The sequence below is a fragment of the Aedes aegypti genome, chromosome 2, assembly GCF_002204515.2.
Source record: "Aedes aegypti strain LVP_AGWG chromosome 2, AaegL5.0 Primary Assembly, whole genome shotgun sequence".
NCBI lineage: Eukaryota > Metazoa > Arthropoda > Insecta > Diptera > Culicidae > Aedes > Aedes aegypti.
In genome coordinates this window covers 349777648-349792992 of record NC_035108.1, presented here as the reverse complement: position 1 = coordinate 349792992, position 15345 = coordinate 349777648, and the positions used below count along the sequence as shown (strand labels likewise).

Genomic DNA, 15345 nt, shown 5'->3' with positions numbered 1-15345 from the left:
AAATGCAACAAACGGTTTAGTCTATTTGATTACAAGACCCGAATAGACAATAGCTAAAGGAGGCACTTATTGAAACGTTCCATGCAGAGATTGGCTAAACTAAGACGAAATTAAATCCTATAGGTGGTGCGTAATGTTAAAGTGATGGTGGTACATTGTCATCTCAACTATATTCACACTAATCTTCATACTCACGATCCACACGCTCCGCAGTAGTTTAATTACACGCTCTTTGAAAATTTGGCAAGATGCATCATCTTACACGTCCACAAACGAAACGCAATTCGAACGAAAACAATAGGAACAATATCCGCGGTTGGATACAATTGCGTTCACACACAAGCACACCTGGAACATTCTGGAATCCACACACAGAACTTCTTTCACATTCAGTATCTTTAGTATCGTCCATTGGTTTGGATTTCTTCTGTTCTATTTGTAGTTATTTCCGTAGGACAAGTCAAGTCATTCTGTTTTCCTTATCGTGATATCGTCATCAGTCATCGGTCATTTAAAATTTATTAGGTGCTTTATTAAGATTCGCAATGTTTTTTCTTTACATTGCTTTGTGCGTCACCCAATGGTTCAAGTAATATTTTTTTTCTTTTTCTGTTATGTTTGAGCGTTTTTCACTCGCTGAAACAGATCAATTGCTATACTTGTAAACCATCGGTCAGTAGTAATCTGGTAGTAAATTGCAACATTGGCAATTAGTCACTATACCAGTCGGCTGGTATGTTGAAAACATGCAGAATAGCTTGAAATAAGGACAATCTGTCTTTGTTTGATTAACAAATTGAAAAAAATACATGGGCGTGAAATCACTAAGCTCTGGTGGATTTGAACTCATGACTGACGAGAATGCTAGACCGGCGCTTTAACCAACTAAGCCACAAAACATGATATACATTAAAGCCAGAAATATAAATTTTACTATTCCTTTTTTTTCAAAAAGGTCAATATGAATTTCATCAAAAGGCGTGGGTTTCAGGTTTCAATCATAAAAAATAAATGAAATTCACCAAGAATTTGATTCTCAACTCACACAAAGAAATGTCCCGTAGACCGGATATTGCTTAAAGTCCAAAAATGATGCGTAATTTGAAAACCATAATCTTAGGGCCGGTCGAAATCACATAGCAAACCAAAAAATCTCTCGTTCGTCAAATTTACAACCAGACTACATGTTTCATGTAATGTCGAAGGTAATCCCTGGCCGACGTTTGGAATGACCAGTACCAACAATAGAAAGATTATCTGATGAAGCATCGTCATCTCATTGAAATAGAAAAAGACACATCATACCAGAAATCCGGAAATCATCTTCACACTATCTACTTTTTAACGTTTGTCAAGCGGCAAACATCCCACCATTTCATCATCCTCACAGAAGACAGATTCACAATCACCGATAAAAACGACCTTCGCACAACAATACGCTCGCTCACCTTTCTCTCTCTCTCGTATCACCGCCATCTCTCTCCAGAATACGCATTCTACAGCTCCGATCTCATCACCCACTTCGGTTCCCATACAGTGGTTCTCGCACTCTCGCAGCAACTCTCTCTTTCTCAACACACATCGTCGTCGAGCAATTGCATGACTTGACCTTATTTTTTTTTTGTATTTTATTATTATTTTTTCTTATTTGATTTTTAATATTATCAATTATTAAATCTACACCTTAAGCTCCTCTCTTCTCGTTTTTTTCCTAATTATATGTACTTCTTTTTACTTTCGGACCTTTTCCCTCAACATTTTCTTATTTTTTGTGGAACTTTTCAATGCATTTAATTAAAAATAAACTAATGGCCTGAATGGAGTCTTGTCCGCTTTCCAGCTCCAGAGTCAAGGGAAAAGGACCCAGGTCAACGAAATATTTCTCTCCTCTAAAATATTACAGCTGCGATTGGTTGCCTAACACGTTTTGGTCTACCGACCATTTCTAAAATATACACTCACCATTTGATCATAGAATCTGCGTGTAAACTTCTAAAACTCGATCATGGTAATGTGAATTACCCAATTGTGCCTCACAGAGACGACTTAAACACATAAAAAAAAATGAACAGAACTAACAAGTCGATCGCTGGCCAATGATCGAACGCACACTAGGCTCTGTAATATTTGTCGAATCAGAAGTATTTCGTTCCCCTTCGTTTGCTGTTTTTTTTATGTTTCTGCTGGTGGATATTTGAATCGATCCATTGATCTTGCTTCATAACTGTAATTAAATATTATTTCTGTTTTAATTTTACTTACTGAATACATCTAGTATGGGTGTTTGTGTGTATTTGTCGAAATGTTTGCTGTGTCAAAAACAAAAAAAGAACGAGTGCCACGGTGAAAGTACAACAGAGAGATGAATAACAACTTTTTACGAAACTTTACAATCGGATTTTGGCGGACCACCGGGGCCCCCGGAACGAGATTTTCCGTTTCACTATGGCACACGCTTCCACTATCCTATAGCAAATGTTCTTTGTGTAATATTTTTCCCGGAAAAATTGTTTTTGCATCATATTCATAGAAGGAAAGATTTTACAGAGCGTCTTTGTGTGTATGTAGTGGTGTCCCGTTAGGTATGGTTTCTTGCTTACTTTTGCATGATTTTATGTTGGATAATTGATTTAATTGGATTAAGCTTACACAGCAATAATTTATCTTTCACTACGACACAGATTTATGTTCCTGTTTTCTGCTCGGCTGTACAGATCATGCTTCTGTCCCAAACCCTATCGACATCATTCTCTTCGCCAAAGAGACCTCATGCCCAAATGGATTTCCTTCTTTGGTCTACCCCGCACATAAAATACAGAACTAACATACGGGTTTGACTTACTTGATGTGTGGAGTTTTTTGTGGACTTGAAGTGCTTCGTTCAAAATGGTAAAACGCAATGGTAAAATTCAAACCTTTAGATCTGCAACGACACGTCGAAGCATAGATTGTCGCTGTAGTAGTAGTTGCAACGGAAGGGTTCATCTAGGTCCTGCTGAATCGAGACGGCGGTTGTTGTGGCGGACGACGGCAATTGGAGCTGGGACGATGATGTGCTGAATGTTTTAGTAGCGGAATTAGATTGCTGGAACTGTGCTGCTGTTGGTGCCGCCGCTACCATTGGCTGATGTGTAGTTGAGCGTGTTGCCATTGATACTGGATTAAATCTGCAAGTAGCAGAGAATCAATTACGATGGAATATGGTAGGGAATGGTGGGGTGTGTGGCAGGCGTGATTCGGCCTGGTGCCGTTTGAGCGGGTTATGGAACTATGTCGATCAATAGTGAAGGAATGTACTAGCTTCGATTGAGGCAAAGATCCATTTGGGTCCTTTGCCATGGATGACGAAGCTAGAGTTTCTGTAGCCTCGAGTAATTTAGATAGCACTGAAGCATACGCAGTGAAATCCAACTCAAAAACAAGGCTGATGGTGAGAATGTGAGTGTAAAGTAGGTAAGCAAACTGAAAATGTGTGACAATTTAAATCGTGGATGAGCGCGTGATGTATTTTACATTACATGACAACTTTCAACACAAGAGAACTCGAATGGAAGCAAAGAAACAAAAACATGCTGTTATATATTGAAAAAAAAATCACAGAAAGTTTTATTAGTACACAAGTAACTCAAAGGAAAGAACAAATTTCAGGAACATGTAAACAATAATGAACATCCATGAGTCGATTTGGAAGGGACCATGCATGAAGCGATGCCTTCAATATCTACTCGAAAAATCAAGTTATGAGAAAGAAATTCAAAATCTCCCCCTAATACCGGACACTTAAGCCGCTATATTCACAGGGCTGGTAGCAAAAAGTGGTGCCGAAAAAAGTTATTTTAGTGACCAGATGTGAGAAATAAGTGACTAAATAGTGACTTCCGATTCTCGAAAAAGTGACTAAAAGTGACTTGAAAATCAAAACGTAATGTTTTATTTCAGTTCTACCGTAGGGACGCCATTCACCGCTCATTTAACAGCATTTCAACATGTTAAATTCTGTCAAAAATCAGTCGTTTGATATTTTTCATAACTTTTTGCGCTAGACGCAAGATAAATCATTTGTTTTTGTAGGAATAAACTTGAAATGTGAAAGATGTATAGTGGTACCGAATGACATGTATGCCAATGATACAGGTTTAGGGCGCCATTCACCGCTCATCCTAAGTATTAGGCTCTATACACAGCACTAGCTGGAATCAATTTACTTTAATTAGCTGGTTGTTATCTTTGTACTGTAGTACGACAACATATTTAACATTAGCAGCTAACAAGCATTTTTTAATCTGCCATAGTAAAATCATTGTTGAACATATATTTATTGCCTTAAACAGCCAAAAATTATTTTTTAGAAAAAAATGTATAAGATAAAATCATATAAATTTCATTCTGATACAACCCTTTTTGGTATACCAATACATGCTAATAACTTTTATAGCGAAAATTTGTTTAGATTTTTCAAAATAACTCAATGAGCGGTGAATGGAGCATGAGCGGTGAATGGCGTCCTTACGGTACTACACAAGAATGGAATGTCCAATATAATCTACTGCAGGTAGTAAGGCTAGTTGAGCTTGAGTACCAAATTTGGACATTTTTATTGTACTTTCAAAATTTCAAGATTTTGCCAATTTTTTTTTTAACAGAAAAGTTAGCATTTACGCAAATCATCCTTTTTAAGCAGACTTCCAACCCTTTTAAAATTTTAGAAAGATGATTTGAAGAAGATCACCGTTTGTGTCTTTCATATCATTAAGTATTTTATTTTGTAATGTAAATTTTAACCTTTCGGTCGTCGCGCGAATTTTTGTAACGCGAGTAGTCGCGCGTTGTACTTTGTACAACACCCTTAGTTTTGCAAATATCCCAGATGTCTGACCACTTAGAAAGATGACGTCTTCGGCAAATTTGTTCAGTAGCTCAAGGGCTATAATTATATCTGCCAAGAGATTTGGGATCTTGCCACTAGGCGGCGCTAGTGAGCATGAAACTTTTGTTTCGCAGATCTCAGGATCCTGACCACTTAGAAAGATTCGGCAAAGTTGTACGGTAACTCAAGGACTATCATTATTTGAGCTAGTTGATTCAAAACCAGGCGGCGCTAGTGAGCTTAAAACATTTGTTTCGCGAATATCTCAGGAGCCTGATCACTTAGAAAGATGGCGTATTCGGCAGAGTTGTTCAGTAGCTCAAATTCTTTCTTTTTTTAATCCATAAAGACCGAGATTTTGTAAAATAATGATAGTCCCTGAGCTTCTAAACAACTTTGCCGAAAGTAACTGTCTAAAAAGTCAAGATCCTGCAGTATCCGCAAAAAAAAATTTTATGCTCACAAGCGCCGCCTGGTGACAAAATATCCTATTTCTTGGCTCAATCAATGATAGCCCTTAAGCTACTGAACTACTTTGCCGAAGACATTATCTTTCCCGAGATATCGATAAACAAGTTTCATGCTCACTAGCGCCGCCTAGTGGCAAAATTTTGAATCAACTAGCTTGAATAATAATAGTCCTTAACTTACTAAACAACTTTGCCGAAGACGCCATCCTTCTAAATGGTCAGGATCCTGAAATATCTGCAAAACAAAAGTAAACTTCCATGCCCACTAGTGCCATTTAGCGGTCAAATTCCGAATTATATTAAGTACCATCAGATAGCGCTTCACCTCCAGAACAACTTTACTAAAGACCCCAAGTTTCTATACTATCTGGATTTTGAGATATACCGATTTCAAACTGTGGTTTACTCGAACCGTATATAGTGCGTTCATTATTATGCGACTTCCATGTACATTTGTTGATTTTCCGTATTATAAAGGGCCATACTGTAAATAAAAACTGTCGAGTATTGCCCTTAAGAAGATTCTTGAGGAATACATTTTGGTTTGGTGTCGATAGATATCTTTGTTGCAAAATGATAGCATATAAATCACAACTGTTGTACAAAGTACAACAGCGCGACAGCCCGAAGGTTAAAAAGAATTTGGTATGTTTGTGATATTAATGTTTTTTGTCATTACACATTTCCATCCAAACTCACAAAAAATGACAACCCAAAAACCTCTGAAATTGAATTCATTGTAAACTGTGTAGATCCCATTTTTTTCCATTACTTCAGGTCGATAAGAATTCAAGATTTAGTCAAGAAAAATTATTAGCGTATAGATAAAGATGGATAAAATATAATATTCACAGGAGGCTACTTTCTATTAGCTTCGTGTAACTAGACCAATATTACTAAAAATGTAATATTTGAACTATTGATTGATGGTCAAATTAAAAATGTTGATAGAAGATCGAATATGATTCTTAAGACCAATGTCCTTCGAATGCCGACTAAATGAGAACAAATAGTTGAATCAAGCCTGAGTAAATAGAAATTTTCCATCAGCAATTTAATTAGGAGGTGCGTTTGGCCAAATTGACATTAAGCATAAAAACGATAGGCTCAATAGGTCGTTCATCTGAGTTATGCTATTAAAGTAGTTATTAGCATTAAGCTCCTAATATTTTAATCAAACTTACTAGGAGACTTTCATGATTCACTTGGTATTGGGGGGTATAGTCGGTCGAATTGTCATTAAGTATGTAATTAAAAATATTTTAATACCATGCATATTCTTGTCGAATATACACTCCGTGGCTTTCTAAAAACCTCTTGCCGAAATGAATCAAAAGAAGAGGATCCACCTCCCTACATTTCTTTGGAGATAGCATGCATGATTTCATTAACAATTTAATGAAAACGATAAATTCTCTGAAGCTTTTCTGTATTATGTATTAATCCATGAATATATGCATACTCAATAAACTTCGAAAAAGGTTTTTTTTCAAAATTTATTCCTAGAAACAATTGATAATATACATTCCTAGAAGATGCTTAAATACATGCATAAGAAAAAAGGAAGTATACTCTACCCAAGGTCTATTCGGCCATTTTTAATGGTTTGGTTTGCAAATAAAGACTGTCCTAAAAAGTATATATTTTTTTATTCTCAAATAGTTTTTTTTTTCGTTGTAGTGTTAAATACCTATATTGAAGATTTTGTAAAAATTTAAAGAGCTAATGCGCTTCATACTAGGCTGGTTTGGGTAATAAAACGAATTCCGAAGATAAAGAGAATAATTATGTTCCTATTTTGAAACGTATTACTCGACAATAGAAGACAACATAATACATCACAAGATATAAAAATTCCTATTGAATGAGAATACACGAGATGTTTAACAGAACACGTAAAATTTAAACCTTTAATTTTACTTCAATGAACTCATACCATACTAATAATAACTAAGATACTATCACAAATGGAGTGAAACTCTATGAAAGATTAACTTTTTTTTCACATGAAAACCATGAACCATAGTTTGGATACTGACATGAAGTTAAATTGAAACTCAGCCTCAATTAAAAGAAGGCCGATTCGTTATTTTCTCTAGAAAATTTAGCTCAAAATAGTTGAAAAAAGTGACTTTTTAACGAAAAAAATGACTTTAGTTGAAACGGCCTCAAAAAAAAGACTTTAAAGTGACTGGCTTAAAAAAAGTGACCAAGTCACTAAAAAGTGACTCGCTACCAGCCTTGTATTCATCATTCAAAAACTATTGATTTTATGCAGTTTTGGTGCCCATTTATGACAAATATTACCAGTTGTGTAGCGTACAAAAATAAATTTGAAAATGTACATATGAATTTTGACATTGCATTTTGATGATGTGTTTTAGTACCAAATTGACCTGTCATAAAAGGTGGCTCCCAATACCGGACACGATCTGGAAATGCCTCGAAGTCTGTAAATTTGTATATTTTTGAACGTTTTTACTCCATGAAAAGTTTTTCATTGCCAATTCAATGGTTTTGCAACATTCACAAGAGTAATTTAAGTTTTACTTAGTCTGGTCATCAAAAAACCACTTTCATATATGATAAATAACATCACATTTTACGTGTTGATCTGAATTTTGATTCTTATGATTTTTATTGCATCTTTGATACTGTGATCGATGAAATCCATGAAAAATAAATGTATTTTGAGACACTGGTGCGAAAATTAAAAAGATATTTTGTAAACAATCGAGTTGTCCGAAACTTGGGGATAGGAGGTGCTGGACCAACATTGTAGTTTGACCATATTTAGTTCAATAATATTCTATCATGCTTGCGTGACCCAAATTATTTTGCCTTGTTCAAAACAACTGCTAATAAGGTTCAAATTTAGGGCGATACGTCAAATTTTCATCAATTTTCAAACATCTCAACTTTTTTAAAAAAGCATGCATACTTCAAGGATGTGTTATTCTGTGCAAACATTACTCTGTATAAGAGCTTTCTTTTCTTCTAATACATCTTGATTGGATCATGATTTTTTTCGACTTTGTCCGGTATTGGGTGCTGTCCGTTACTGGGGGATCTCCCCCTACTACGGAAAGCTGTTTAAAAGGACTATCATAACCAACCTTATGTAAAATTACATTTTTTAGTATATTTTTTAGTATCATGAGTCGATATCGAACAACAGAACACTTGACTTCTCTGGGCATAGAGTATCATCGTACCTGCCACACGATATGTGAATGCGAAAATGGCAACTATAACAATAAGAACACTAAGCTGAAAAGCAGGCTCTGTCCCAGTGAGGATGTAATGCTAAGAAGAAGAAGACATAATAGCGCAAGTTTAAAGGATGTAAAACACAAATGAAGACTATCACGCCAATGTCGCTACAACAGTTCAACTTGAGTGACCTTACTACAGTAAAATCACAGACAAACAGACATAACACTTAGAACAAATCTCGATCAAAATCATAGTCACGAGGACATGTACGCCCAATGCTAAAATCGGTGTGTTTAGCCGACAGGCCAACAGATGGCGGTAGTATTTTTTTTTTCGATTATTAGTAATTTTCGGTGATGATAACACACACTAGATTTCGATTTCACATGACGTTTCGGCCTACTGACATTCGACCATCATCAGATTTTTATGCAAATCGATCGATCACCACCAGTGTGGTTGCAATACTCTAAAAATAATCTGTTTTCTAAACAAATGTGGTGTAATTATGTTTATTAAGAATGATATTACTCTCGTTCTTGTTGTTGTGGTAATACGTTACATTTCAAAACTTAAAAATTAAAAATTATCTTTATTTAACTAAAATTTAATGAAAAATATGTAAACATTAGTTCACACTTATTCGTACAAAAAAAAAGCATTGTAAGAGGAATAATTTGAAGAAAATTCATCCATTTATACACATAAGTTATACAGAAATATTGTACAATTATTCCTAACGATGTTTTCGAAACACACTCGTAGTTAAAAAAAAATATTAGTTACATTTACTTTTGAATAACAAACTGAAATCCTTCTATTATATTTATGAATATATTTGTATAATCTGTCCAGAACAATTTATATGGTCAAATAAGGTACGACACTATGCTTTCAATTGGAAAATAAGTATATTTTGCTCTTTTGTAACTCAACTTAGATAAATCACGAAAAGTTTCGTGTAAATTTTAAAATTATTATTTTTTAATATTTTTTCATACCAGAAAGGTTAAACAAACCACGAGAAGTTTCGTGTAAATTTTGAAATTATTATTTTTTAATATTTTTTTATACCAGAAAGGTTAAAAAAACTTTTAGGTGGATTAATTAAAATTTTCTATGGTCAATTTGACAAATTTAAGCTAGGAATGAAAAAATTAAGGGAAAACAACATTTGCGTGTATTAAAACATATTAAGGCCGCAAAGGACGTCATCATAATCACCCTATCCATTTCAAGAAGCAAATCCCAAGAACCACTCCATATATCTATGCAAAAATGTATCACTATGCTTCTATATATGTAGTGCACAACCCGATAAATTTTCAGCTCCATCGGTTCACTAAAACTCAAGATTTGCTTCCACAAAGTTTTGATGATAATTGTTAGAGTGAGACGAAAGATAGGAAAAATAACACGATAATGCCATATGGCATAATGCCGTTTGGCATAATGCCATTTGGCATAACGGTCGTTTGGCATAATCGCCATTTGGCATAACGGCCGTTTGGCATAATTGTGAAAAACGTTGAATTTGATCAAATTCCTTCCATTAAGCAAAGTGACTGTTGATAAACTGCTCGCGATCGTACATTCTGATGTTAATTATCAATGGACATACTGTAGATCTTCATTTTTAAAAGAAACCAACATCTAATCAAGCTCGATTGGAATTGCATCATACATGAACATGATATTTTCTGACGCACATTATGGTCCCGGATATTACTGTACCATTGCAGTAACCTCCTTTTCAAATTATGCCAAACGACCATTATGCCAAACGACTATTATGCAAAACAACTGTTATGCCAAACGACTATTATGCCAAACGACTTTATGCCAAACGACTGTATGCCAAATGGCATTATGAAAAACGGGGTTGACCCGTATTTTTCATTGTGATTCATTCAATTAGAACTAAAATGCTCACCATGTGTCGAAAAAAATTATAGTATTCGATTTTAGAAAGAGATACAATGGATTTTTGATTGATAGAAAACAATTTTCAAATTAATTAATTTTTGCAGCTGACATGTTTACTTGTGTTAGTGTACGTGTAATACCAGTTTTGCAATAGTATCAGTGTGGGCGTAAGAATTTAACCTAAAAGGAAGCACTGGTGCGACATATTCAAGTATTTATGCTTAATATTGACGAATGATCTACTTACCCCACTGATACACTACCCCCACTGTACCTTAACCCGTATAGGCCTGAGTGAAAGCAAAAGTTCTAAAACCCTTACCGCTCAGTGAATTCTTAATGGATTCAAATGATTTTTTGTCAGTATACTGGCACACATATCTAGTTTCTAGAAGTGGACAGAGGAACGCGAAAATATTCATGTGGCCGGAGTTATTGCGGTGGATCACTGGGTCAGGTCGGGTGAGAAGTGTACTGTACGTTTATGCCCCTGGAGGTAGGCAATTTTCAAGGTACAGATTATTTCCGGAATCGGCTATAATGTGGCCACTACAAGACGGAATTTTAAGAAAATTGCATCAGTGTCCACCTTTTGAGAAACGATTGATTTGGATAACTATGAATTTTACATTTGATTAATCCTACAAATGTTCATTTTCGGGTCCCGGGATGCCTCAATCTTACGATAAAGTGGCCAATTTGTAGCTGAACTTCTGTGCCAAGCTTATGGGAACGCATTTTAGTGCACAATTATGTTTGATTTCTACTTTTCGAGAATTGAAACAATTTAGTATCGAACAAATCTATAACCGGTTCTTCCGGGCATTACGTCGGGAATGGCCACATCCAATTTATTTTAAACGGTACAAATCTCTTCATTAATAATGTTGAATATCAGATCTTAATGATTTATGCAAATTAAAATGATTGTCATTGTACAAAAATAAAGGTAATTTGGTATGTCCCAAAAAATGCCCCTTTTTTCCCCGACTTGACCCAGCGACTCACCGGAATAACGCCGGCCACATGATTATTTCCGAGTTCCTCTGGCCACTTCTAGAAACCAGAAATGTGGGCCAGTGAACTGACAAAAAATCATTTGAATCCGTTAAGAATTCGCTGAGAGGTGAGGGTTTGAGTATTTTTTCTTTCACTCAGGCCTATACGGGTTAAGGTTCTTTCTTAGGAAATACTTCAGAGATTACTCTAAGATTTCTTCAGGAACTGCTTCACTTATTCTTCGATATATTTCCCAAGGAAGTATTTGAAGATTTTTATTCCAGGCAGGTCAAGCAATTTTTATTGTTTTCGAAAACCGAAATAGGGGGTGCGTGTACTTTTAAAGAAAATCCTTGTATCCTCTGAGAAAACTTGTGGAAATTCTCCAGTAATCCTTAATGAACAAGGATCTCTGAAAGTCCTAGACACTCGAGGAAGTTTTAGAAAATTTCCTCTACAAATTGTCTACAATAATGGAATCCCTAAGAATATTTGAGTAGGAATGATCGGAGGAAATACTGGAGAATTGCTCTACTCTAGTGTTAACTCGTCCCCTTAATGCTACAACTAGATAACTCGAAAATCAAAATTTTGGGATGTGCCACTTTGAAAATATGACCGTTTTTCAAGGTGACGGTTAATCGCAGAGGATATGGTTGAAAAATAAACTTTAACTTGTGTATTTTGAATCACACGCTTATGAGCTGTAGGTATTTTACAGATCTAATTAATGAAAATGTTTTGACATATTGAAGTCAAAAATTTCAAATTTCGAGTTATCTAGTTGTAGCATCAAGGGGACGAACTGGTGTAACAGTAGACCTTAATTTTTTTCAATAGTTTCGCCGTCGTTCGATCGATTTTGCATTCAAAAATTAAAAATCGTTTGAGGTTCCATGTTTAGATTCAATTTTGTTGTCGTACCTTTGATATTTCGATATGTAAATGATGGACAATGTACAGAAACCTTGTCAAAAAATTAACGTGTATTCTATATAATTTCGAAACTTCTACGGCAAACTAATTGTAATTTGTTGTTAACAAAATGTTAATAAAAGCTTAATTTAGTTTTACCAAAGTAGGATGATGGTTTTTTTTCTAACACAAACACCTAGTTATAAGAAATTAATGTGATGTTTGGAAGGATAATAATAAGGAATTGAAAAAAAGGAACCCTCATCTGCTGGACATAATGTATTATCTGTTTTAGTTTGAGGACTATTGCATACAAATGGTCAATTTGCAAAGAGATGCTTGTGAAACAACAAGCTGATAAGCAGAAAAATGTTCGGAAGAACTGCTGCACTTACACAAGGAACCAACCAGATGACTTGCTAGGACTCCTTCAGTGTATAAGTGTTGGTGATTTTCTATAATCAAGTAACAATAACGCCTGCCGCGTCAGAGTGCTGACCAATTAGGGGAAGGGGGAGGAATTGATGTTGCACTAGTTCACAGTACACTATATATACCCCTTCATCTACGCCAGTTCATGCGGGAAAGTAATTGTATGACAGAGAGGCTTGCTTTTGGTTAGCAGACTGCCTACGTATCAGGCGAAATGAAAGGCGTGCTATAATGATGTAAAAAGCCTAGCCTAGTTTGTTTTAATAGCAATAGGTTAAGAGTGGAAGATAGAAGCATGTGATAGATACAATCACAAAGTACGAGGAAATGGGCGGACTTGGGATTAAACCCATGACCTTCTGCTAATGAAGCAAAAGCGGTAGCCCTTAGGCCACCAACCACGTCTGAAGAAACATATCATACATTTAGGGTATGTGTACCAATTATGGATGCAATAAGTCAACAGTATGAATAAAAATCAGATTTCAATCGCGTTTCTAAAAGTGAGCATGACTTGATGTTAATTAAGAGTTTGAAGCTTGGCAAATTGACTTGACCAAATTGACTTGAAATAAATTTTAAAAAGCGTTTTCGAACGTGTGATTGAAAAATCGTAGTAATTGAGGACAAAACATGAAGATAACGCCTTACCGAAATGTCTCGTCATTGAAGTCACCCGTGAAATAGCTTTACTCCTTTTATTCCACTGAACATTAACAAACCGCCTCCAGAGTATCGCCATTATTGGGTTCTCATACTATCTTTGTTCAAGTTATCGCCATATTGGATATAGATAACACAATTTCCAACTTAAAACGGTAAAATTGATCGCTCATCAGCTAAATTTGTTCCTTTGTATCTAGTGAGACCAACATACACCCGATTCTGTTTTTGCACGGATTTTTTTTACACGGCCGTGCAAAAAAAGTTTCCATACAAAATTTTTCACCAAAACCTTATTTTTGCATGAAACGTCGAGAATTGGTGTTACTTTTTTTGCACGGTTTTTGAAATTTTGAACTGAAAACTTTTTTTGCACGGTACGCATCCCCGAGCAAAACAGAATCGGGTGTACATTGATCAGTCCCAGTCTTACTCCCAGTCCCAATTTACGTCTCTTATTATAGTGGGAATGTAATACCAATAACAAGAAGAGAATAATGACTTAAAATAATGAAGAACAATAAGAAAAATTAAACAACAAAATAACTAGCGTTATGAAAAATAAAACTCTTAAGCAAAAATTTGTGAACTGTTCGAAGCAACACAACCCTTTTAAAGATTTGAATCAAAAGTATTGATTCATTCCTCAGCTTGGTTCAAATTCAAGCAGATTTCTAAAAAGATTTAGCTCTTTTTGCTTAGGTGAAAAACTATAGTTTGTACAAATGTATAATACAGTTAAACCTCCATGAGTCGATGTTCCAATACTCGATATCGACTCATGGAACCATACTGAAAATCAAATTTCATGGTTACTATGATGATCCCCTCAAACGGCTTTCCATAGCATAGCTGTTCCATGACTCGATATTTCCATGAGTCGATGGTCCCTTCAATATTGACTCATGGAGGGTTGACTGAAATATTTGCATTTTCTATGTAAATATTTGCGGTGTAAATGTGTTGATGAAAACTGTCTTACTATTAGCACAAAAATTAAAAACAAAACCAAACCAAAACGAACGAACCAACTCTGGTGAACAAACAAACAAAAAGTGAACAATGTTAGCAATGTTGGAAGCGAAAAAGCATTTTAAGAAACTGCTTTACCTAGTAACATTACCTTCCAATCAAATACCCATTCAAGAGCGGATTCGCACAGACCATATCCTCCTCGCCCATCTCTTGATTACGATTCGTTTCAGGTTTGCTCTGGAACACTTTCGCAGGCACACTCGTTCTTTTCATTCGGTCACACACATAACTCACACCCGATTATACACGGCATTCCCTTCCTAATAGTATGTTACAACTCTCAACTACCAGTTCATTTAAGTCGCCTAACGATTCCAAATGTTAGAGGAACGGAATAGAAAGAAAGAAAAAGAGAAAGGTGTTGAAAGAAAATGTGTCATTACAGAGAATCAGTAGGTGTGTAACAGATAATTTGGGAAGGATATAACGATCACTCTTGTAAGAAACCGGGTCTACCCCGTTTGGCATAATGCCATTTGGCATAATGCCGTTTGGCATACAGTCGTTTGGCATAAAGTCGTTTGGCATAATAGTCGTTTGGCATAACAGTTGTTTGGCATAATAGTCGTTTGGCATAATGGTCATTTGGCATAATTTGAAAAAGGAAGATACTGTAATGGTACAGTAATATGCGGGGCCATAAGATGCGTCATAAAATACTATGTTCCTTTTTTTCAAATTACATGGAATAACTTAGGCGTCGGATACATTTTTGTTAAAAATGCTCTATAATATCCCGGACATAATGATCCCGGAAGTCATGTGTGATGCAATTTCAAAAGAGCTTCATTGGATATTGGTTTCCTTGAAAAATGAACATTA

The 15345-nt window shown here is 35.5% G+C and overlaps 1 protein-coding gene across 6 annotated transcripts in view; it reads right to left on the bottom strand.

Annotated features, from left to right (window-relative positions):
• Positions 1-231: 231 nt before the first annotated feature.
• The window catches only part of LOC5577561 (importin subunit beta), a 32707-nt gene continuing 17593 nt past the window's right edge, over positions 232-15345 (bottom strand). The window contains exons 5-6 of one of the 6 annotated variants that reach the window (XR_002500775.1): positions 14599-14828; positions 232-3167 (exon numbers count right to left, since the gene is read on the bottom strand). Coding sequence is in view for 2 of the 6 variants with exons in the window: in XM_001663385.2 (XP_001663435.1) it covers positions 3078-3156 (79 nt within the window). In the remaining 4 variants the exon portion in view is untranslated. The remainder of the gene's footprint in view (positions 3168-14598; positions 14829-15345) is intronic. The other 5 variants (XR_002500777.1, XR_002500774.1, XR_002500776.1 and 2 more) reach the window with 5 other exon arrangements.